Here is a 25,255-nt window from a genome sequence, read left to right on the forward strand (position 1 = left end):
TTTGGCTGAAACTGACCAGTGATGAAGGACTATAGAATGAAGGCCATTGTGAAAAATAAAGTGGAACAAAAGTGCCAGCACTGACTACCAGGCCAGTTGTACTGTAGTACTGCAGAGAATGGACCACCACTCAATAATGTCATGTACTTTATTAACCCTGCAAATGAAAATGTTGTTCATTTTGTTACCTAACTGCCCAGAGCAGCACCCCCTGGGACAGTTGGGGGTTAAATGTCATACCCAAGGATATAACCAGTGAGTCCTGGGATTGGAATCCAAACTTCTACCCCTAGGCTACTGGCCATCCCTGGTGTTGGATCCATGGTCTTTTTTCCATTGATAGATAGGGTATGTGAGGGCTGATAAATTGTGCTGCAGCATACGGGCTAAACTCAGTAACTGTAAGCCTACAATGTAGACCTACATGGTTGGTGTAGCAGAGAAAATAGCCAATGAGTATCTGATGCTGTATTTCCACTTTTTTAAATGTTCCCCTCTACTTTATTCCTTCTTGAGTCATTTTTCATTAAAGTCTCACTTTTACTTGAGGATGGTTTTAAGCTCTACTAGCCTCTTAGACATAACTGAGTGATTTAGTCATGCAAACTACAACAAATAGCATGACAGGGAATGCAACAGACCAAACATCTCCACAGGCTTCAAGGTTTCAAATTTCAGCTGCCACATTGGGTGTACATTGCACATTTTATCCACAAGAGAGCAGTAAAACAAGCATAGCTCCCCTAGAAAACCTATAGCCCCAATAAGGAATTGCTGAAGTGCATGCTCCTGAGAGTGATCTGAGTAGTGAGTGCCTCAGAGAGATGTTCTAAGCAAAACATCACTGTTGATACAAATGAGAAGAAAGATACACTAAGCATGATTTAGGCCAACAACTGTGGAGAGATGGAGATGATGATCAAATGGGAGGTGAAAGCAACAGAGCAATGCTTATATAAGCTGTTGCTGTCTAGACAAATATTTCAAGAGGATAACACAACAAATAAGTCACTGAAATAAGCAAACTACTAATATTTTGCGTATATTATGAAGCCTATTACTGGGCTTTGCTGTGAGGACAGAAATCTTTGCGGCCTAATAGATTATCTGATCTTCATCCCACAGTTGATGTCATTCTAACAGACTGTTTTGGAAATATCAGTGTAGAACATTGACATCGGTAGAACATCTGAAAAGCTACCTCTTCCACAAAGATACTACACGTATCCACATGCTTGGTGCGGTCGTAAAGGGGCGCTGAGACCAAAACGAAAAATGTAACCATTGCCACACTGCTACACCTACTCCATCTACAGTGTGCCCCAATAGCTGCAAAAGGGCGATTTTACCCTTTAAAGACTAGAAAATGCCTTATGATGATGTATCTTGAAGGTGGGAGGAGCTCTGCTTTTAAAAGCCCAGCTGCTTTTGTTTGGATTTTGCATGCATGCTGGGTATTGTAGTAAGAGAACATTGCTGACCCAAAAAGGGCAGAAAATGTGAAATTGGTCAGAAAAAAAGGCAAGGCATAGCAATTCTGAGCTAGAGAATACTGCATCAGCTAAAAAACAATATTTTATATTTTAGTTTAAGGCTGGGAGGCCCCTTTATCGACTGCTTGCGCAAGTTTGCCTTCAGAAATGGGGCAAGATCACATTAGGTGTGATTACCCTGCTGAAAAACCAATAGAATCAGCGTTTCTCTTGGTTCTCGATAGTTTTATGTGTTTTGGGTTTTTTTTCATGGGTTGATATCACAACGTACAAAATCCTAAAGGTGACCAGAGGCTGATTCTCACTGCGTTTGATGGCTTCCTAAAAACACCAATTCCCATTTGTTTTTGTTCTAATTGCTTTTTAATGGTTCTTTTTCCAGCAGGGTAAGCATAATCACAAAACACATGCTCAGTGAATGCGAAGCAAGCAGGCCACGTGGTAAGTTAATGAGGGGTGATGATGAAGATGAAGAAGACAGCTGCATGGCTTGTTTACTGCTTTTCCCCCTTCAATTCACGGAGTAGCCAGAAAAAGAGATTCGTGAACACAAAAGTCAAAGGCTCTCTATTTATAGTCTTGAGGGACACAAGACCTTGGTGAAGAGGAGTCATCATTTGAGCTGAGTAGCTCTCTGATAAACACGATACGGAGGTCTTTGAACAGCCGTTGTCGTGAGGCGAATTCAGTGTACCTGGCGTAATTGGGCCTAAACGTTTCTTTGGTCATGGCATGGCATGTCGTGACGGTGGAGGTGGAGGCGGTGACGGTGTTTTGTCTGAGGAACCGTGAGCAGCGCTGGCAGGTTAGCATGCTGAGCAAACGGGGAGGGCGCGAGGGGGGAGGGGGACTAGTTGGAGAAGTAGCAGAAGGAAGGAGGCAAAAACAAAGAGGAAGAAGACAAGGGACACTTTCCTTTGGAGGGGCAGGAGCACGTGGACTGAGGAGCGAGAAGCTTCTTTTTCAAAGTCAGCCTCAGTTTCTCAAGTGAGAGCGGCGGCTGCCCGTCAAGGCTTTATCACAACCCAGCCCCGTGTAGAGCACTATGGTTCAGGAGCAGCGAGTCTGCTGGGACTGAGATCAGTGCGCCTCACATCAGCGCTGTAGTCCATTAGACGGGGGCAAACGCCGTGAAGCGGTATGGAGGGTCTCAGGACCACGAGCTCACAGACGGGGTGGAAATTCTTCAGGGAGTCGCTGCTGCTTTGCCTCTTCGCCGGTAAGTTCTGAGCATGTTCGGTTAGGAGGATATTTCATTCAAAAGCGGGGGATGTTTGAGCTGTGAAGTTTACCAGGGCACCGAGAGTCAGTCGGTCGGAACGGTACTGACTTTATTTCAGCGGTGATGGCAACTTTCGGGGTTTTTTTTTTTTTAGTAAAGCTAAAATCAAGAAAAAAAGAAACACTTCCACGTTTATTCACTAAATATAATGCCCTGCTTTTACATCATTTAAATTCGTTTTTTAATCGTCCACATTCAATTCCTTTGAGGACTTTTTCGTTATTTTCCCCACTTTTTCTCTCCTGTTCTTTCACATAACTGATTTTTTTTTTTTTTTTCTTGTGTCTTCCACATTCAGTTCATACCATCACACTTGCCATCGTTTGAGCCCGGACTGATTTCTCTGTGTCGACTTTTAATTTGTATTAATGGATTGTTCAGATGCTCGTTCTTCACTGTTTAATGCACGCATGGCTTGAAGGGAGGGGGTGGGGCATGGTGGTGGGGGGGCGTGTGGGGAACAGTTTAAGAGGTGCCTGAAGTTCTATAGGCTCTTTGTCCCAAACCGTGTTGACCTGCAGGACCCAGAGGTAAGAGGAGGACCTCTTGAGGACCACCCATAGAGCGAGACTTCACAGAGGAGCTGCAAACTGCAAATTACAGCCATAATTCAGAGCCTGATTTTTCCTTTTAAGGATTCATTCTGAGGCGTCACTGTAGCGGGGCTTCTGCTTCTGTGCGGACTCTTGTTCATGTTGGCTTGGAGGCTGTGGTCAACACCTCTACTTTATTTCTGAATTTTGGCATAACTGTATTTATATGTTATACATTTCGGCATAAATTATTGACTATGCGCACAAACTAACTGACCAGAAAAGTATGGATGCCTTCGAACTTGTGTATGCAGACTTTTTTAAGAGTACCTTGGACGGTGAAAAAAGCAAATGAACTACTAATGGTCCACCAAATCGAGCCTCATGGCTCACGGGATGTCCAGAAAACTCGACTGAAGCTCTTATTTTGGATGGATTCTCAGAAGAACCAGTTCATTGGAAAAAAAAACTGTTAAGCTTGGAAGTGTTGAAAGTTAAAGAGGAAGAGGATGACCAGCAACAAGACAGATGAATACAATCTGAGTAATCATGAGCAAACCACTCTGAAATCTGAAGACCTAAGGATGTTCTGGAGAAACGCTGTCCATATGGTCATGGCCAAGAATCGGAAACCACTTGACAGGACTTAATAACAAGTGTGAGTTTGATGTGTGTGCTGTGGTCATGACACGCTCACACTTACCCATCATTGATCTCTCCTAACAAGCCTTTGGTCACAGTAATGCAGAGTCAGTATGATTTTGTTCATTTATGTAGAGTCAGTATGATTTTGTTCTTTTTGAAGCCTTATAAATCTGCATTTATTACCATTTGCCATGGTAATATGACTGTGCTATTACTCACGATTAACCAGGGAGATGATTGCTACAGACGAGTGCTGCAAATCAGCTGCCTACGCCTGTGCTCTGCTACCAAACCAAGCCTGCTGTGTGCAAAGCTGGATTTAGAGCCAAAAGAAAACAAATGACAGCAACTGAAAATAAAAGGAGCAACAAAGCTTGGAGTGCAAGGACTGCAGGACCAGACTAGTCTGGTGCACGACTAATACAAGCCCAGCAGGGAGGAGGGAGAATAAGAATAGCAAGGCTGTGTTTTATAGAATGACTGGCTCCTTCAAGGCTGCTCTGAACTATGGAGCTAAACCAATGTGCATAAAAAGGAGAAGTTAATGCCAACCCAGAATTCAAAACAACAAAATAGAAGTGTAAAGCTGTAAACTGGCCAGCTTGATATGTTCAAAAGTAGATCGGGCCAATACAACAATGTGTGGTTTAGTGGATATCGTTTGTGCTTACTGAACATTGAACTACCGATGTTTCAAAATTTCTGCATAATTCAACTACTGAGATGTAAACAATGTCATTCAAAGTGATATGAAATGGTGCATTACAGAGAAACGCACTTACTGACACTTCTTTACAGTGGTGGTGATGGGAACCAGGGGTTACAATGTCTACAACACAAATACTGCCATTTTATTTACTGTCTAATTCAGATTCCGATTCCTTTATTGATCCCAGGGGGAAATTGCAGTTGTTACAGTTACAGCCATTTATATAAAAATAAAGACTTTACTAATAATTTAAGACAATATAGAGAATTTACAGTATGTACACCAGATTTAAGTACTTATGAGTTTGGTCACAGGTCACAGGTGGCGGTGATTGTGATAGTAATATGAAATATCAGGTATAAAGAAGTTACAATTATTTAAATTATATAAATTAAGTTAGTGGCCCTCTGAGTTTTTGCACACACAATTGTTGTTATTGCACATATGAACAGTTTCGTATTGAGTTTTGTGAATCACACACTGAGGGAGGAGTTATAGAGTTTGATGGCCACAGGTAAGAATGACTTCCTGTGGCGCTCTGTGGTGCATTTTGGTAGAGTTTGGTAGAATTTAATCTGAACCTACCCATGCCTTCTGAGTTTTAATATGTAAAATCATATTCCGATCAGAGCCACTTCTTCACTTCTCCCGGTTCGGTTTTGCCTCACAATGCCCCTGCTATGAATTAAATGTTATATATTTCATTCATAGCAGGGGCATTGTGAGGCAAAACCGAACCGGGAGAAGTGGAGAAGTGGTTCTGATCGGAATTTTTTTTTTCTTTCCCCAAGCACGTTGTGTAATTTTTCCATAGGAAATTAATGTAATGGCTTTCTGAGCTTTCAGAGGTGTTAAATGCTTCAGACAGTGGTTCATATCACCACCACTGTTACCAATTCTGACGGCATGGTTTTCTCCAGAATAGCACATTTCATAGCCGACCACTCTGTGACTTTGTTTACATCTTAACTATTTAATTACGTTTAATTATGTAGACACTTTGAAAAATTGGAATTTCCCTTTTAAATGTCACTACTGATTCTTTTTTGTCTGTTCTAAGTTATCAATCCCTTTAAAAAAAAAAAAAAGGAAATGATGCATATTGAGTATTATTGTTGAGTATTGAGAACGTGTTGCAGGTATCAAATTCAAAATGAGTGAATATTTGCAAAAAACAAAGTTTATCCGCTTGAACATTAAATATCTATGTAGTGTATTTAATTGAATATAGGTTGAAAAGGATTTGCAAATCATCGTATTCTGTTTTTATTTATGTTATACACAACGTCCCAACTTCATTGGAATTGGGCTTGTAAACAGATTGTTTTCCTTCAAATGCAGAGTAAAATACACATTTATTGTTCACATTTAAGAAAATCAGGTGTGAAGTTACTTGGATGTACATTTTTGGAACCATAACTTTATCAGTAACTTTAAGAAGACAACGTTGATGTTCTTACACTCATCCTCTTGCTAAATGTCCCCAGAAAGATAGAAAAACATGAACAGTCTGATGATGTGGGGAGGTTTTGCTGATCCCAGGAGAACGCAGCCTTTGTGAAAGGGTTTCCTCTTGATTGCTGACGTTAAGGTTGAGTTTTAAGTGTAGGCGTAGCATTATTTAGTCTTTTGTTTGTATGTAATTGCAGGTCATGGAGAGGCTCAGTGCAATGGCTGTGTTGAGTACTGTTGCGATGGAGTGCCTCCGTTCTGCTGCTCGTACTACGCCTACGTGGGGGACGTCCTCTCGTGAGTAATCACTGAAATGCACATAATCACGCTGAATTTTATCCTCTTCACTCACCGTTGTGGTGAACCTTGACCCGGTCCACCCCTGCTGGCAGCTGTTCTTTCCATTTAGCATGTTTGTAAAACAAACTTCCAGCATTCTGGGACAGTGGGCCTTTTACTTCATGTGTTAATTTAATCACTTATTTTTTTAAATACTGTTTTCAATCAGACTATATGGAACCATGGAACCCAGATGCAACCAGACAAAGACCCCCTATAAAAGTCTGTTTTAAGTTACTTGGCATCAGTGATGGTCAATGAAGATTAGTAAAGTCATAAATGCCTTAGACATCAGATATTCAATATTAAGTCACAACTACACTTATAAAGTACAAAGAAAATACTAAAGCAGGGTTCAATTCCAGCCAAAGTCTGATTGGGGAGGGGGGGTTCACATTATGAGAGATGCCATGTTTAAGATCCTAACTTAAGCCTGATATATAAGCGAGAGATCCAGAACCCAACATGGACAGACACTTTCTCAAACTCTACTAGAAACTACCACAATCTAAGTCACTAGCCACGTTTACATGCAGCCTGATAATCCGTTAATAATCCGACTAATGGCTCAATCAGAAATAGAATACGTCCATGTAAACACCTCAATCGGAATAGACTAAGCTGATTGATTAATACAATTTCTATCCGATTGATCGAGGAGGGTAAACCTTTAAATAATCCGTTAAATAGAAGAATAATATCCGTGTAAACGCCTGAATCCGATTACACTCCAATCGGATCGTCTGAGACCGTTCTGCGCATGCGCGGCGCGTCACAGCGAGAGGTCTACACCGTTCATCATGGCGGAGCAGAAGCTGGTCTGCAGAGGAGACGAGGTTTATACTCTGAGCTTTAAAAGACGGCGGCGGGACGGACGACCAGCTTCTGTGTCTCAGAGCACGACCTCTTCCTTTAAGTACAGGTGAAGGACGTTCTTCTGAGTCTGACGTCAGTTTAAAGCAGTTAAAAACACAAGCGCGTCAGCTGGAAACTCGTCTCACGCCGACTGGACGTCACGGGATGTTCGCTGTCATGGTAACGGTTACTCAGAGCTGCTCCACGCATGCGCGTCATTCTGCATCGGGTTACTTGCAGCGAGCTGTAAACGAGGATTTTCATCAGATTGTAGAACAGAGTGAGAATAAACACCTCAGTCTGAATCTGTAATCCGGTTGTTTCCAATCGGATTGGCAAAAGTCTTTGCATGTAAACAGTGACACAGGAAATTACTAGGAATTGAGGTTTTCAGATGAAAAACTTGAAGTATAATAAAGCCTTATTGAAAACAAATGAATGCGGTTTTGTACTCATCACTTCAGAGCATCATCAGAGTTGTCCATCGCAAACTAGCAGCTGTGATGCTCCTGCTCTGTATTGTTTCGGTTACCGTGCACTTTTATTGGTACTGAACCATCATGTCCTTATATTGAGATTTGAACACTACATTTCTGCCCCTGCACGTTGGGAAATAAAAGGAAAAGGAAGATCATACATTTAGGCTAGAACATCTGGTAACACCTTTATTTTGATGGTCCGGTGTGGCTTAGGGCTGCAACAAAGGACTAATGTGAAAGTCGAATAATCTGTCGATTTTTGGAACAAATAATCGATTATTTGGATATAGGATATAAATCATTGCATTACAAAATTACTCTTATGTAGCTATTAGTTTTTAAATTTAGCTTGAGGTTGTTTTATGCATTATCCACTGAACAATGAAGGCAATAAAAATGAATAACTTATTTTTTAAAAATCACTGTTGTTATTGCTAATGCAAAAGGTAAAAGAATAAAACCCCCAGCATATTTTCTGTCACATTTTTAAACCAAGCAGATGCAAAGTGGCAGGAATAAAATATAATAAAACATTCAGTTTTCCTTTAATCAAATAAACAAATCAAATTAAAACGCATTTTAAACAGTGCGGTCTGTGCTCTGCTGTCTGTCTACACTTTAAATTCTACAGTAACGGATCTTCAGTGAAGCGGAGTAAAGTCGGTATCTCTCCGTGCTGCTGCGAGAGGCTCTCTCTCTCCTCTAGATGGGAAAGTGGCGAACTTTGTTCTGAATCGCTTCATTTCAGCGGTAACACTTCGTCCAGCTGCCCTGTATGTTCGTGGAGAGCGAGCCTACCTCCTTAAACCGTTAGCGAGTCGCCTGTTTACAATCGCTCGCCGAGTTTGAACACCCCGGCAGCCTCGACGTGAAGGCGACGATGCGGTGTTTAAAACGAGAAACTGAACAGGGTCGCTGTGAAAAACGGTTACCTGCTTTTCTGCTTCAGAAAAAGTTCCAGCTCAGAACACGAAACGGGGCGGAATTTAACATTAACGTTAGCGAACGAGCTAGCGAGCACAACTGTGGCCGCGTCCCAAACCACACACTGCTGTACTTCACATACTAGACTAATACGTGCACTTCTAATGGTATATGCGCGGTTTTTACACGCTATTTAGTGAGCTAGTATGCGGTTTTTGGGACGCGGCCTATTTTACCGCCGCGTTTCCATAGAGAGCTAATATCGGCTTACACATAACACCACTGACAGCCTTCTTTCTGAGTTTAGCTCCACACTTGTGAGGATTTTTAGGCTGCCGTCGCGTTGTTGGTAGCTCTAGAGTAAGTGGTCATGTCAAAACATTCCTAGTGAGCGCGAGAAAGATGCATAAAGACGTCATCAACTAATCGACTACTAAATTAGTTGCCAACTCATCTGGTCGTCGATTTTAGTCGACTAAGTCGAATAATCGACGCACCCCTGGTTTGGATGCTTTGTAATATTTGACATGGTAATTACATAATTATACAAATAATTTCGCAATTTTCACAGTTAAGTAATTAATCACAGGTGCATTTGATTTAACAGGCTTTGAGTCTTGACTTCTTTCCATGTGTTTGGATGTCAAGAAATGACAACTATGGATGAATATCATCATAAAATCTCCTCTTTTTTATGAAGACAAACACCATATCAACCAAGAGTTTAGAATCCGTCCCACTGAGCTATGAGGGAGTTAATTTTAACCTACATCATGCCACTGATGGTTAAGACTTCTGGGGGTTAAAGGGGTGCTTTGGACAAAATGACAAAAGTAGCCTCTAGCAGTGCTGCTGTACTCTCTGGAGGGAGATTATCAGGTTGAAAGACTCGTAAAATTCCCTTTTGGTGAAGTACACTGAAGATGAAAGTTCTGAAACTACAGCTGCCCTGGGGTGGGCTTGTGGGTGCTGTTTTTGTTAGCTGGTGAATGTAGAATTGAAACCAGTAATGCAGCTGAATGTCTCTCTATGGCTGTATAACTGTCTTCAAATCATCAGTACTATGGAGAGAATGGATTACTAAAACAACAGAAAGGCTCGTCAGATGAAGAGGACAATCTAATGTTAGCAATAGGCACAACACATCTGCTGACCTGGAGTCGGTCTTTACCACAAAAAGATGGAATTGCTGTTTACTTTTACTACAATTTTTGCCCAATAACCGATATAAGAGGTACACCTGTGCTAGCTTGGGTTTATTTATTAGTCTGTAGATCAGTGGCTAGCGGTCAGGATTGCCGCCACAGGGATTCCGAATTATCCTTTTGCATAGCACTTCCTGGATGTTGTAGTGTTGGAATACTAAATTGAATGAACGAAAACATAAAAAAATGATATAAAATCATGAATTCTGTCAAACTGATAAGGCTGTGCCACATAATACTGCATAACAGGACAAATAACATTAAACTCTAGTTTTAGGCCAGAATGACCCTTTTAATCCCAACCCTAAATGCTAATTCTGTAGATAAATAACACATCTGAAGATATTAAAGTCTTGGAGTTACTCCAGATTTGAGGCTTTCTAGATGAGCTCAAGGGGACAAAGTAAGTCGTGACAGCGCTGACTCTATATGTCACAAACGCCCAAATCCCCTATGCTTAAGTGCAGAGCTGTAAACCTAAGATATTTCCTCAGGTCTTTCAGGAACACCTCCGACACGTTTGCTCAGGTGCCTGCATTAAGCGCAACCTTTTTCCATTCCATGCCCCAGTGACCCGAGATCCTCTCTGCTCCAGAGTGTCCCGTCTCTCCCGAGACGCATCGCTGTTGACTCAGCCTCCCGCAGACTCTGCCCAGACAAAACCAAATGATTCTCGTTCAGGCAACAAATAAATCTGAACTGCCTGGGTGGCCTGGTCTGACGATATAAGCACTCGTCTGTGTGGATTAGAGGGATGGAGATAAACATAAGTCTTTGATGCGTCTCGCACTATGTTCAGATGAGTGACGTGAACAGAATGCGTGAGTTTTCTGGGTAGGTGAAAGGTTTGGTGGGAAATTTTGCTTGGTTAGATCTTTATGGTCAGCAGGAACTGAAACTACAAAGCACTGCTAGTACACCAAATTGAATCTGGGCAGTAAAACTGAAACTATAAGATTACTAGACGCCATTGCAGTTGCTGATATGAGTCATTGATGTACGATTACATCTACAAAATAAACTCATTAGAAATTGCTAAGGCTGTGAATATCTGATCTTAGAATGATTTGATATCTGATCTTAGAATGATTTGATATCTGATCTTAGACTGATTTGATAATAGTTATGTAGGAACAGATTTAGGGCATCATAAAATCCCACATCTGGCTCCGATCATTCAGAGATCCCCTTTAACTTACTTTGAGGTTAGTTTTAGTCATTTTATCTAGAGGAGCTGTCATGGCCTACTGTCAGAGAATTTTTGTTGTCGTTTCGACCATTACTTCTTGAAGTAAGTAAATAAAATGACAAAACAAGAACATATGTTTGTAAATAAGTAAAATAATGTTATAGTAATACAACTACCATGAAAATATAAGAAATATTAGAATTCAGTTTTGCAGTGTGTAAAGAGAAACAACTTACACAGCAATGGAACATAGCCAATATCCTAAACTGCTGAAAAAATGACAAAATATTGTTTCAATATTTGTATAATTACTTTCAAAGTGATGTATTGTGATGTACTGATGCTCTTTTAAACCTCTTATGACTCTTTGGCCTTTTAAATCTATGTTTGGTGGCTCTAAGAGAAATAGCTATGTTAGGACAGCCACGAAGAATCATTTAAAACTAAATTCAGCAATACTTTAAATCCATTCACCAAACAACACCAAACCATTACTTGTTTTAAATATGCCATAGGATCCTCCAAACCCTGCTTGTTGTCTGTGCTTTATGTATAGGATTTGAGTGTTAACACGCTTCTTGTCCTGTCTTAATCGTTCCAGGGGCACGGCGATTTCAGGGATTGTGTTTGGTGTGGTATTTCTGATGGGGGCGGTGGCGGCCATCTTCCTGTGTATTTGCATGTGCGTAAAGAACGGGCGTGGGGCGAGAGTGGGCGTCTTCAGCACATCCTACATCAACACTGTGACTCAGGGCTACCCAGGTAACAACAGCACGCTTCCATGCATTTCACTGTGAAATAACACTGCGGCCACTTGACCACAAGATGGCACTGTTGCATTAAATGTTTATTTAGCACAACATAAAGCTGTTTCCACACTCTCACATCTCAGTATTCATTATTTCAGTACATTCAGTACTGAGTGTACAGATATGGATGAACAGACTGTTAACATTGCGTTTATAGACATGTTGTATTGTCCTTTATACCAGAGGCAACAGCTTTGTCTGTGATATAAAAATAGTGATAACAGTGCAGGAAGGAATAAATTGTTACAGTTGGATGCCAAATGTTTCAGCCCCAGACGTGTTTTTTTTTTTTGTTTTTTGTGTGTGTGAAAATAAGTGAAAACATTTTAATATATAATTACTGTTTATACACAGTAGCACATTGGGGAAAAGACAAACATTTTATCTTCAGTTTTTTCCAATGTGCTAAATTTATGCAAAAACATTTGTAGAAAAGTGTCATATTTAAGTTTTACTCCCTGTAGAGGACGTGTTAACGTCTTTTCACTTAAAACAACAGTAACATATAATTTGATTGGGAAAATTAAAACTTTTTTTTGGGGGGGGGGGGGTAGCCCTATGATAGACTATGAGGTAGCCCTTATAGGTGAATACTGTAATTATTTGTCATATTATAGTTTTGTGAGGTTTACCCTTAAAATCTGTTCACAAGTATTATTAGCCTGGAGTTATTTTTAACTTTCCAAAGAATTTGTACACCTACAGCCTGGTTCAGCCCCATTTTAACTTATTTAGTCATAACATGGTTCTCATCACTTTTCATAGGTCTGATTACTTTTCCTCAGATAATTAATGTTATTTTGGTTTTCTTATTGCATGAGACAGTAGGCTGGTGTGAACGTTACATATTTTCATCTAAAATGAATTTAATAACAAACATTTATTTTTCATGATTGCTAACAACTTGTGTTATTTCTGTTTATGGTTGTTGCTGAAGTCAAAAGTATTTAAAGTTTCTTGGTAGTTTGAGGTTCAGTTTTAAACTGGATGCAGATTCAGGCTGGGAGAGTTTATCCAGGGGGAGGAATCAAATGTGGAATCCAATGAAAAATGAGAACAGAAGTGGGTCACCTCATGTGAGGGCATTAAAATTTAAGAAAATTAAAAATTAAATTGAAGAAATAACATGGGAGCCCACCCCCCCTCCCCCAAGTTCAATTTTGTCTCTTATGGGATGTCCCTTTACACTTATTGGCACTCACCAATTCAATCTCTGAACTGATTACACAAAATGATTATCCCCAGAGTGACGCTGCTCCTGCAGTTTTCCTCTGCATTATTTTTTAAATGTTCAATTATTATTCTTGTGTGGATTCATAATGACATGATAATTGTCTATTAAGACCTCTTTTCTGATTGGCTCATTAAAAGTCTCATTAAAAGCAATGCAAACACTTCATTGTGAATGGGCGGGGCTGCGCTGTAGGCTGAACAGGCGAATAAATAAATGTGTTGGTTTTCAAGACATCAAAACAGTGAATTCATAACAGGCTTAGTTTCTGTATATGGACTGTAAGAAGTGGGGAGTGAATTGTATGTTTTTAGCTTTGTGTTTACATACTACTAAATTAGTGTTTACATCTTACATTAAACACCATTATAACTAAAAGAGACTATTTCAGCTCTGGCCAGTAGGGGGAGCCCTCCAAACTTCACCTATGCAGACTATGCTTAAAGGGCCCATGTAATGGAAAAGCACATTTTCCTCACTTTGTGATGTCTGCAAACAAAGTGTAACACTTACACCCAAGTCCATACTGTACATATATGGAAACTGAATTGAAAAGTTTTAGGTTTTCTTGTTTTTGTGATGTCATAAAACACATTTAGCTGTATGTCCTCCTGTTCAGACTATTAACAGTTTAGCCCCATCCATTCAGAAGTTATGAGGAGTGTTTCAGCTTAGGCACAATAGACGCCAGTTACCATAGACCTTATATACATACATCAGTCGTAAAGGCACACAGACAGCATGTTTAATTGTAAGGGATATGGGGAAAACGAAGATGGTAATGGAAAAAACTGAATTACAGCCAGTTTTAATATCTAAAACCACACAGACTTTGTAAGACGACCTCAAGAAGAAAAATGAAAGAAACCAAATGCAGGGTTTGGACTTGTAAAATGGCTATTTTGTTTAAAAAAGATCAAAATAAATACAGTAAAAGCTACTCAAGTATTCCTACTTGATGAAAGGCGTTTCATTTCACAGATGTGCTTAACAGAGGGACTCAAAAGGGCTTTTTTTCTGTACTGTGTTAAATTGACTTCAAATGTGTGCGTCATTTCCACATGAATAAAAATCACATCCACACAATTTTGTCTTTCAGTTGACTTTCTTTTGGCAATGACTGTTGATGTGATGTCATTTATCTATGTGGAAATGCACACGTTTGAATCAAGTCAATGAAGTGCTACTTTAATAAGTGCTTAGTGCTCTTTTCTTTGCTCTTTAATGAGTAATGTCTTGCTTTCCTTCTTACACAGGGCCACCACCTCCTTATAGCTACGACTATGAGATGTATCCCCCCAATCTTCGGCCCCCGCCGTACACTCCAACTCCACCCAGAACGGCAAGCTACTCTCCACCTCCACCCTACCCAGGCTACAACAGAAAATGAAGGTTTGATGTGCTCACCCTGGAGATCATTCTGCAGTGCACAGAACAATGAATAGAAAGTGAACTGCACTACAGGCTGTTTTATAAATGAGGCTTTCTGCCTTTTCCAGTCTTGGACCCGAGGGTCAGATTAAATGTCCTCTTTCACAGAAAAAGTTTCAGCCCAGCTGATGAAGGGGGTGTGGATCGTCCCCACTGTGACTTGTTATATACTATTAATTTTTTTTTATCATTGGATGTATGGAACCGTGAACCCATATGGATTAAGCGGTTAAGATGATGAATGAATGGATTGATGGATGGACATTTGAATGAAGATGGAAGTGTACATCTAAGTTATGAGTGATTCTGGACTACAAAGTAGAGGTGCAAGCCTAAAGAAAAGGGGGGAAAAAAGTTCATGGCTAAACTCATTCTCCATCTGGTATAGTGACTTGAACAGTTATGTGTTGTGTAATGATGCAGTTTGTTCAGTTAAAGGAATCATTGTGGTTTTCTTTGCAAAAATTCAGAATAAAAGAAAAAATAAAACCTTAAATTGCAAAAGATTTCTGTGTCGTCAAAGAGTATGAGGCTGGGTATCAATTTTAATACTATGATCCTGCACAAATTACCACAATACTGTCATTCAAACTTTAACACCCAAGTCTCATCAGCCTCAGTGAGCCAGGAAACATGCAAGTTCCAAAATCTAGACTGCTGATTGGTTGTCTAACTCTGTATGTGTGTTATTAACATGGGCCCTTCTTGATTACACTAAACATAAAGGTAAATATGCCCACTTACAGCACCTCGTACCAGCTTTAAGCTACACCCATATCCTTACTTTGTTAGGCCCTTTTTATCCTGTTCTTCATTGGTCAGGACCCCCATGAACCCTCACAGAACAGGTACTATTTGGGTGGTGGATCATTCCCAGCACTGCAGTAACACTGATGTGATGGTGGTGTGTTAGGGTGTGTTGTACTGGTCTGAGTGGATCAGACACAGCAGTGCTGCTGGAGTTTTACACACCTCTGTGTCACTGCTAGACTGAGACCCGGCCACCAACTAACAGTTTAAAAACTCTAGCAACACTGCTGTGTCTGTTCCACTTGTACCAGCGCAACACACACCGACAACACCAGTGCTGAGACTGATCCTCCATCCAAATGGTACCTGCTCTGTGAGGGTCCATGGGGGCCTGACCACTGAAGAACAGGGTAAAAGGAGCTAATAAGGTATCAGAGAAACGGATGGACTACAGTCTGTTACTGTTGAACCACAAAGTGCTCCTATATAATAAGTGGAGCTGATAAAATAGACAATGAGTGTAGAAACAAGGAGGTGGTCATAGTGTGATGCCTGATGTATGGGAATTGAAGGCCAGTGTCTAGTATTGTACAAATATCTCATGATATTTCAAATCAAACATTTATTTCTCATGTTAAATTTATTTAGTCGTTGGTATTAACAAAATTTACACACTACCCAGCCCAAAAAGGAACTGAGCTGAATTCCATTCACAGTGCCAGATCTTTGAGTTTTTAGGGGTTAAATGCCTGAGTAGTTTCTGTGCATTCATAAACCAGCGTGTGATCTTTGCAGTATGAACATCACAATGCGTTTACATGACTCTTTTACGTGAAAATTCTTGTTTTTGAACTCCTCAGGTGGTTACCATTGATCTCATTGAACCTTATAAATGTATTAAACATAACTGGCTCTGTGATCAATAAGATGAACATCTTTACAGGGGGAGATTTACTGCACCAGAAGTAATAAAAGATCCATCAAGTTTACTTTTAGCTGCTAAGGCCTGATACTGTTTGCCTCTGCCTCTCTCACTCTGCACCAGCTGACCTTCTAAGATTATATTTGAAGCCGCAGTCCTTTTCACTTTGAACTGAGGGAAGTGCCCGTCAAGCTTTGGTGTACAATGTAGTTAAAAAACTGGTTTGAGCAAGGCCTCTTATTTGATCCGGGGTCCATGAAAACCAATTTCCACAGAGTCGGGACGGCACATATTGAAATATAAGCGGATTTCGTTTCAAAAAAAGCTCCGGATTTACTGGCCGGGGAGAATATAGCACTGCCATATCAATTATTCTCCTGCAGCATGGCTAAAGAAAAAAGAAGATCCCCAGAGAAAAGTGGCTATTGAACCAGGTTCTTTCTGCAAAAGCCGCTGCTGTCTGATAAATTGCCACACCGTGGCAGCAAAGAGCAGCAAAGGATTTTTCCTGCTGTCTTTGGAGATTAGCAAAGAGACTCATGTCCCTACGCTGAGCTTGATGTGGTTTTGCGTGATGATATCAGGGGGTAATTGCATAAATCATCAGATTTAGATCCAACTGTTAGTGCAGACCAGTATTTGATTATATGCTTGTTGTACTTCAATTCTGGACTATTGTGCTAAAACATCTGCAATTTATTTAGATGATTGCATATGTAGCCTGTCAGATATCAGTGTTACATTTCTCTGTGATTCTAATCCAGGTACATAATTCAGGTACAGGTAATTCCATTTTTTTAGTCCCTATTTCTTCATTAATGCTAATCTAGGTGCATGTAGTCTCAATTACAGAATGTTTATATATCGCCATTGACCAATATGTACATGAAGAGTATCAGGAATCAGCACTGATCCAAAATTCCCATATTGGGTAATCCCTGTTTGTAACCCTACAGAAATAAGTGTTATATTTCTCCATAAGGCAAACTAGTTATCAGCAATCAGCAGTTAAGTACATGAAAAATATCAGATATCTGCAATGGCCCACAATTCCTATATCAGTGCATTCCTAGCAAATTAGTCTAATCCACAGGTTCCCCACCCTGGTCCTGGAAAACCCACACCCTTCACGTTTTTGTGTTTGCCTACTATAACACACCCTGTTCAGCTCAGGAAAGACTTATTAATTGGCTGGTTGATTTGATCAGGCATGTTGGGAGCTTTGAAAACACTAAAGCTTTTGGTGTCTCAGTACTGGTTTTAACATGCCTTCACCAGCTTCCACTCACCACTCAGATGTGTGTCACACCCATGTTACACAAGTAGGCAGAGGAGGGGTCAGTGAGGGGCAGATTATTCAACTGGAATGCACTCGCCTTTGACTAGGTTTGCCTTTTTTTTTAAGACGTTTGAACATAACATTGTAAAGATGTTTACTGCTGTGGCTTTAAATCAGTTTAGTGCACCATTATTATTGAGTTTAAATAGGGGAAATGAGTTTCTCATGAACACTAGAAAAAAAAACCCTCCAAATTCCTCTAGTCCAAGCTCTGTTAATGTTTGGAGTACTAACACAACCAAAACAGCCCTACTGAAAGAAAACGGCATGCATTTAATGCCAGCTTGACTGGTGCTGGTTTAGCTGGTCACCCAGCGTGGTCGTGCTAGTTGACCCACATAGTAGCATCCAGAAACACAATACATGCTGGTTTTGCAGACGGTCAGCCTGTTAACTTCCGTTGCTGCTGACCAGCATTGAAAACACAACATGTGCTGGTTTGCTGGTCTATGCTGTTTTTTCTAGTAATTATGCTAGCTAGCACAGCTAGCGTTGGCTAATTTGAGCTGTTTATTTTTACGAAATATAAAAAAAACACAAATTTTAATTTTTACTGCATGTAATGTGTTCTCTGCGACACACAACATCTACATGCTTCATTAGAGGTTTTTTTTTATTATTTATTTAAAGGGAGGACCTTTCAGCCAGCCATGCTATCTTACATTACATTCATGAGCTAACGACAGGCTTGTTGACGACACGCCATTGCCCCCCTAGCTTGAGTTCTGCTTTCTTGAGGCACTGACCGACTGAAATTTCACACTCAGTTTATGCTTCCATCCACATTTAGCCCAAACTATCTCATGGTTGTCTCCAGACATTCTTGTTACAAGATCATGAGGACCAATAAAGTGATGTAATGGGCCTTATGGTGGTGTTGGGGGTACCCCTGGGGGGAAACGAAGGCAGCTGGATAAGCGCCTGTTAAAACTCGTATTTAAACGGGCAGAGAGATGTGCAGGGTGAGGGCTGGGAACCACTGGGGTAATTCAGTAGCTTTTAACTGCATTACTAAGGACCTTCTGCCCAAACACACCTCACGAAAAGCTTGATTATTACATGATCTTGATCAGGTAATGTTGGGCCCAGGATTAGCTGAACATACACGAGCTCAGTCAAGCTAGTCAAACTGCACAATTAAACCAAGCGCAGATAAAGCTGAATTTATTGTTCCGTGGCCTATTGAGTCCAACCGATTTCGAAGAGATTAAGGTGAAAAATAACAGTAATATTCTCAAGGGCTAAAAAAACACTGAAAATAGCTCCTCTCCAGTGCCTCTCCTTGCTGCCCTCACTAGTCACGTGACTCTGGAGCAGCTGCACAGCCTACCTATCGCTCTCCATCTCACACTCACAGAGTCGACACGACGGAGCCATCGGCACCACATTCTGACAGAAACACGGTGTATATCGGGAGAAGTATTATGGGGGACCGCGGGGTTTTCTTGCTGCTCATGGCTGTGGCCTCGGCGATGGCTCTCGAGGTAAGAACGAGTTTATGGAAGCGTTGGCTTTTTGTGGAAACTACTGAGCTTTCAGTGTTGTAACCACATCAGTCTAGCTAGCTTAACGTTACCTGACTGGCTGTGGTTGTCAACATGCCAGAATACTGTAATAGCTGTTAATACAGCAACGACCACCTCCGATATAAGCGACTGAACACGTTTTAGTGTCGTGTGTGTTTTAGCCACCGTGGTTTGACGGTTTGGCGGTTTCTATGCCAACGTGAGCGTTTTAGGGCTGGTTTTGGGGTAACGAAAACTGGTCACCTTGAGGCTAAACCCCAGAAATAAACAGCAGGGTTAAGGCAGGAATTCAGAAACAACAGCAGGCTGAAGGTCGCGAACTACGGAGTGTAATATGGTAGCATCGTCGCCCGATGGCTGGCAACGATTTTGTGTGCTGCTTTGCCGACATGGCGTTGTTAAAGTAAAGACAATAATCGTTGTTTTTGGACCGGAGCGGCGAAAATGCAGCGTGAACTGAGTGGATTTCCGTCGTGTAACCTTACAGTCACTGTCTGTTCTTTAAATAGTCAACAAAAAACTAACCAAATGATATGATCAGTGTGGTGATCGTGGCCCATATTATATGAGATTTCTATCAGGGTTTACAGTCGTGGTGCTCGTTTGAATTCTTAAAATGACCAAGGAAAGACCAAGCCGGTTCATTTGGGATATAACGACGATTATATACCTTTAAAGTCGTTGAAACGAAGAGTCCGCCGTCGCTAGGTTAGCTCGGCGTAGGGAAGCTACAGAAACAGAAAAGACCCGTTGCTACGGGAAACGGGGCATGTTTAGTTTAAAATACGAAGACGACGGTTTATGTCGTTAAAAAGTTTTCATTCGAAATGTGTGTAAATTTCTGCGAAGGCTGAAATTTCGTCCGTAGCTCGTCGACAGTCCAGGCCGTTGTTTGAAGCGATGCGCAGTCGTGGCGTTAACGTTAGTCCCGGTTAAAGATAGAAGTGGGTGTGAGGAGCAGAAATGGGGTTTCCTCTTTTATTCATCTGCTTGTGAAAATTCATGGCCTGTTCGACTGGACTCTAGACAAGAAGGAACCGGCTAGGAGTAGTGACCCCTCTGTTTCTGCCTAGCTGTCGTTTTGTAAAAGGAACCAGGAACGTTTTTCCCGTCAACATGTTGCCTGCATGTCGCGGGCTGGGAGAGTTGGATGTAGCCAGACAGAAGCAAGATGGCGGCGGGGATCTGCAGTAACTGTGCTCCTGAATTCAATGGAGCTGTGTCTGAGGGAGGATAGCGGTATTTATAGCCGCCCAAGCTATCTTTATGCATAAATACGAGGTTTCGAGGAAAACCCATTTAGACGCAGCTATTCCTGAGTATGACAAGCGGCTGACAGCAGAGTTATGTGCCTTAGCATTGTTCCTGCGGGGTGCTCGTTCCAGCCCTGAGGCTTCCTGCCATTTGCCTTGGCCTCCAAAAACACCCAGGCCATAATTTTGTTGTGTCGTCTTGCCGCAGTCACATCTTGTCCTAAGACGCATTTTGTCCAGTTCCCACATTATCACGAGCAGCAGTTTCATTGTTCTGGTGTAACCCTCCCAAGTGCATAAGCCAGAGCAGGGTGTCACGAGCTGATAGGAGAGTCTGTGTTACCCTGTGCCTGATAAAATATACCCTGCGTTTCTGTGACCTTCAGAATAAGTGTATAAACTTGTCCTTGTAATAATTGAAGGTGAGATTTTTATTTAGTTTGTACGCTGTGAATAATGACGAATGAATCCTCAAGTCTAATAAATACATATTGCTGCCTTTAGAACAAAACCCTTCATCTCCAAAATGATACCATGACAATAAAAGGGAAAAAACCTACTTTACTTTTTAATGGAAGTCAATGGAATCATTTTTGGCCAAACTGAAAAACGACAAATGTGGAGATGGATGGTTTTCTTCCAACAGCAGTGATGTATATTATCTGCTTTATGTCTTAAAATGATGAAATATACCAGTAGAATAAGACAGTTTTGTGAGATTAAATCACCAAGTAATATCTAATAATCATAAACTTACACCAATCACAAAATGAGTAATATTCGATATAGGGCTATTGATTAGACTAAAGATGTTTTCACTTTCACCATTTTGATAGTGTGATGGTAATGTTTGTATTCATGTGTAATTTAATTGCTTAAGGAATTGGCTGGTGCTAACGTCCTAAGGAAATGGACATAAGTGGTGCATAAATATGTGGACTGTCAATTGGACAGATATACCAACACAAATGTGAAGTGGTTACAGCTGGTTTCCCCACACATGGATGAGGTTTAGTCTTAAACTTGTGATGGCAATAGTGATTCACTACTGAAAAGCACTTTTCACTCTAGGATTATGCTTAGTCTAGGTCTGGGAAACCAGCTATTAAGAGAGAGCCAACTGAGCCTTAATCAATAGTCAATAAATTTTCAATCAGTAAAATGAACCTTCCTGATGTGAACTGGATATGTTTAGAGCCAAGAAAACGCAATGTGCAAAGCAGTGATGGACCTACTGCACGACCAGCATTGAGAACCATTGCACTGGGCTGTATGGGTGGACGATTTGCAAAAGTAGGATATCATGAAACTGCAATTACACCAGTATATCGATATTTTGACCCTGACAAAATGTGCTGTTAGTGTCACATTTTAAAGATGCTATTAAAAGTTTGAATAAATTGGTTGTTATCCAACATTTTACATACAGCGGTGCACTAAATCCAATTAATTAAACAGGACTAATTATGCTGTTTTTAATGGAACAATCAGTGCTCCTTTAAGTGCGATCTTATGCCCTGATCACCAACCGTTCTTAAGAAGAAATATCCTCTTAAAACCCCACTCACAGTTTTCACAGAGATTCTGACTTTCACCAGTGTTTTCCTATTTGGGATTTGTTCTTATGTAAGAACAGAATCTATACACAGTCAAGAGCACAAAGGTGCGAACAGTTCTGTGGTTTAAGAACACGTCATGAATCTGAGGTAGACTTTTTCTTAGGATCTTTCTCAAGAACTAATTTAAGAAAAAACAGGTTATTTGTGAATGAGGCCCAATGAGTCCAGAAATGGACTGACACAATATGAATCAGAATAACGGCAAAATACTGCCCACTCCTATTTGGCTGTAGGATCTTTTAGTCTCACAAGGTGAACCTTTAAAACTTTCAAATCTTTTGTCAGAATTATTACCAGTTCCTTATAGTAATATCTGGGTTTGGGATACTTGTTTGTGTAGAAATAGTCTTTCTCAGCCTCTGCTTATGTTGTATGTGACGGTTTGATATCAGTTATTCTCATACATTTTCTAGTACCTTTTCTGGGTGTGGTTAAATGTGTTTATGATAATCATGAAAAAAAGTGGAAGTAAAACATGATTTAAAAATCTAAAACAAGCCCAACCGTTTACACCACTAGAATCCAACACTGGTGGTCATATATAAATGTCTTAACACTGACTGTCTTAACACAGACTGTCTTAACACTGCTACTGCTTTCAGTTATTGTTTATTGCTGCATCTTAGATGCTTCTGGTGTATATGAACTACTGTTGTATATGGATATGTCAAGTACCTTTGTTGTCAAACTTCAAACAGTGCCTTTAACCTTTATCATTGCTGCATTTGTTCTTTATCGTTGGAAATGCATTTTGTGGCTTTTTGCTGCCTGGTTTTGCCTCCTCTTTCGTGCGTTTTCTTTTCAATTAGTCTTGTGCTGCACTGCTGTTCATCCCCTTTATTCCGAGCTGCAGCCCCTGAAAGGTCACATTACCTACAGTGGAATGAAAACCATTCAGAGCTGAAAACCCCAGCACTGAATAGAGAGCTTTGTTTGCGCGCAACATGGCCTGTCAGCAGGTGAGCGATGTTGTGTCTGGAGAGATGAGCAGCACCATAGATTCCAGTGTGATGGGGTGATGGCCAGCTGGCCGGGATTCTTCCTGTCTATATCACCGGCCATGTGCAGGTGGAGCTCAGCTTAGATGCCCTGAGGGGAGGCCAGGGAGCCTCCCGCTGGCTGCTTGATAGGCTACATGATGAGATCCAGAACTAATGCATATCCTCCAGCAGACCTGCTGTCTTGGCAACGGAGCAATTGCTGAGTGGACCATTTATAATGAGAGAGCAGTCAACTGCACAGACATATTGTGACAGATGTTTTTTTGTGGGGGATACGGCCTTTGACCTTCGCAGTCGACTCTGAGCAGGAAGTGTGATTAGTACAGCACTCGGATGGCCCCATGGGCCTCATCCCAAGTGGAAGCCGCTGATGCAATAACCTTGGCACCATAATATGACCTTACTACAGGTAGCAGCCTGATGAGCTGCATGTTAAGTCTCATTGAAAAGCTTCTGGAAAAACCCTGGAAGTCGGGCTTAAGAATATGAATCCGAGTCTGTACATTGTGATTGATGCTAATATCCCCTCATCATGGCATGCCTTAGTCAGTCTGTAAAAGCAATGCTTCTAAATATTGAGGATTGGTTTACCTATGAATACTGCTATTCCAAGTCAATGGCAGTTCTTTAGGAAAAGCTTCAGTGCTTCATGAAATCTCATACTTCCCAATGTTTGAATCATCTTGGTATGATACAGATGCCTTTTTAAAATACCCTAAATGCATAAATGCGACCGTGCACCAGGATTTTGTTTTCTGAATGATTTTCTAAAAACCAAAAAGGGTGTGAACACTTTTCTGAAAATGATTAATCTATTAAGGTGTGGATACTTTACTGAATAGTGTTAATGTAACGATTGAAGCACTTGCATCACAGTCTTCGGATTGATACAGAGATGTACAGAAAAGTGTATAAATTACGTGAATGTCTATGGCACAGATTTGCAACTGTGTAGAGCCTGGTTTTAAAGTGGCTCCTCCCGTCTTCTTCTGCCCTCATCCTCCGAGGTTGTTGCAGCACACAGGCCATCCCCTGGTGCCCAGCACCCACGCTATAATTAGTGTTCCCCCAGGGAGGAGTGCTGGAGTTGGGGCGCTGCACAATATTCCTGTCTCTGCTCTCATTCCTGTCTCTTTTTTTCTTCTTCCAAACCTTCCTCTGATACTGTAACTGCAAGTGCAGTGTTTCCATTACTGAATCCTACATTGTTTTTTTTTGTTTTGTTTTTTTTGTAAGCATTAGTGTGAGACACATCACCATGTGGATTTGATGATGCAAGGTTTAGATCTAGATTACTGTTAAGTTATAAGCTATATATGGTAACATCTCTGATCTGATGTTTTTCCCGGTTCAGAAACGGCAAGCTTTGCTGGGAGTGCAAACTGTGCATAAACCTATTCTGTACTTCTCTGCTTTTGAGTTTCAGGGTGTCTTTTTGAGGAGCGACACTTGGTAAGTGCTCCTAATTTTAGGCCAGTTGTGACAGGATGGAGTGGGAGACACTTGCAGACCATGCAGAGCTATTCTTGGTTCTCCTTCCTCTTCTGTGTCTAGGGAAGATTTCCTGTTTGTTTGGCCACAAGGGGTGCAAAGACAAAAGGTGTGCTGGTTAGACTCTGCTTTCTGGACCCCAGTTCCATATGTGCGTGTTCTGTAGTGGACTGTTTATACCAATAGCTGGTAATTGATACTCATCCCTGTTCGAGTTATTCTTACACTACAGACTCCAGAAAGGCTACACTAGCAAGGCAACCTGAAGCTACACCATAATAATTTTATCAGGAGTACAGCAGAATATCTGGCTAGATCTTTTTGATTTGTAGTTTTTGCTTTTGGAAGAACCAACCATGGAGTTCTGTGATGTCTGGACCAGCAACTAATGTTTTTTGTTTTGTTTGTTTGTTTGTTTTTTTGTATGATCATTTAATTAAATCAAGTATTATTCTTTTAAGCAACTAAGCAAACAGTTACGCCTTCTGCCGTTTCCTCTCCCAGCGCTGCCGTCATTCAGAAAGCAAGTTAGCTAGTTATCACTTCAAGTAATTTCTTATTATATGATTCAAGGAAATGACAGAAGCCTTTTCACCCCAATACTTTTTGTGATATTTTGCAGTCTGTTGGAATTTCCACAAATGCTATATGAATGTTAAAGCATGATGGGCACTTTTGTTTTTAAGTAATGTTTTCTATGATTAACGTTGTCAACAAATATTCAACTTCGTTAGCTAATAATTGTGGCCCTAGTCTTGCCCATTCAACCACATCCCCC

The 25,255-nt window shown here is 40.8% G+C and overlaps 2 protein-coding genes across 4 annotated transcripts in view; both read left to right on the forward strand.

Annotated features, from left to right (window-relative positions):
• Positions 1–1,648: 1,648 nt before the first annotated feature.
• Positions 1,649–15,080, forward strand: cyyr1 (cysteine/tyrosine-rich 1). 2 transcript variants are annotated; one of them, XM_017701803.2, is made up of 5 exons: positions 1,649–1,776; positions 1,876–2,712; positions 6,312–6,411; positions 11,707–11,867; positions 14,402–15,080. In XM_017701803.2, the coding sequence occupies exons 2-5, from the start codon at positions 2,634–2,636 to the stop codon at positions 14,533–14,535; spliced, it is 474 nt and encodes a 157-aa protein (XP_017557292.1). In that variant the 5' UTR covers positions 1,649–1,776; positions 1,876–2,633; the 3' UTR covers positions 14,536–15,080. The 2 variants fall into 2 exon arrangements, with proteins under 2 accessions (XP_017557292.1, XP_017557293.1); XM_017701804.2 differs by having other exon boundaries at positions 1,879–2,712.
• A 3,832-nt stretch (positions 15,081–18,912) lies between these two features.
• The window catches only part of appa (amyloid beta (A4) precursor protein a), a 32,972-nt gene continuing 26,629 nt past the window's right edge, over positions 18,913–25,255 (forward strand). Inside the window, exon 1 of one of the 2 annotated variants that reach the window (XM_017701901.2) lies at positions 18,913–19,071. In XM_017701901.2, coding sequence (XP_017557390.1) covers positions 19,012–19,071 — 60 coding nt within the window. In that variant the 5' untranslated portion in view covers positions 18,913–19,011. The remainder of the gene's footprint in view (positions 19,072–25,255) is intronic. The other variant, XM_017701902.2, reaches the window with a different exon arrangement.

This window comes from Pygocentrus nattereri, chromosome 12 (genome assembly GCF_015220715.1).
Source record: "Pygocentrus nattereri isolate fPygNat1 chromosome 12, fPygNat1.pri, whole genome shotgun sequence".
Lineage (NCBI taxonomy): Eukaryota > Metazoa > Chordata > Actinopteri > Characiformes > Serrasalmidae > Pygocentrus > Pygocentrus nattereri.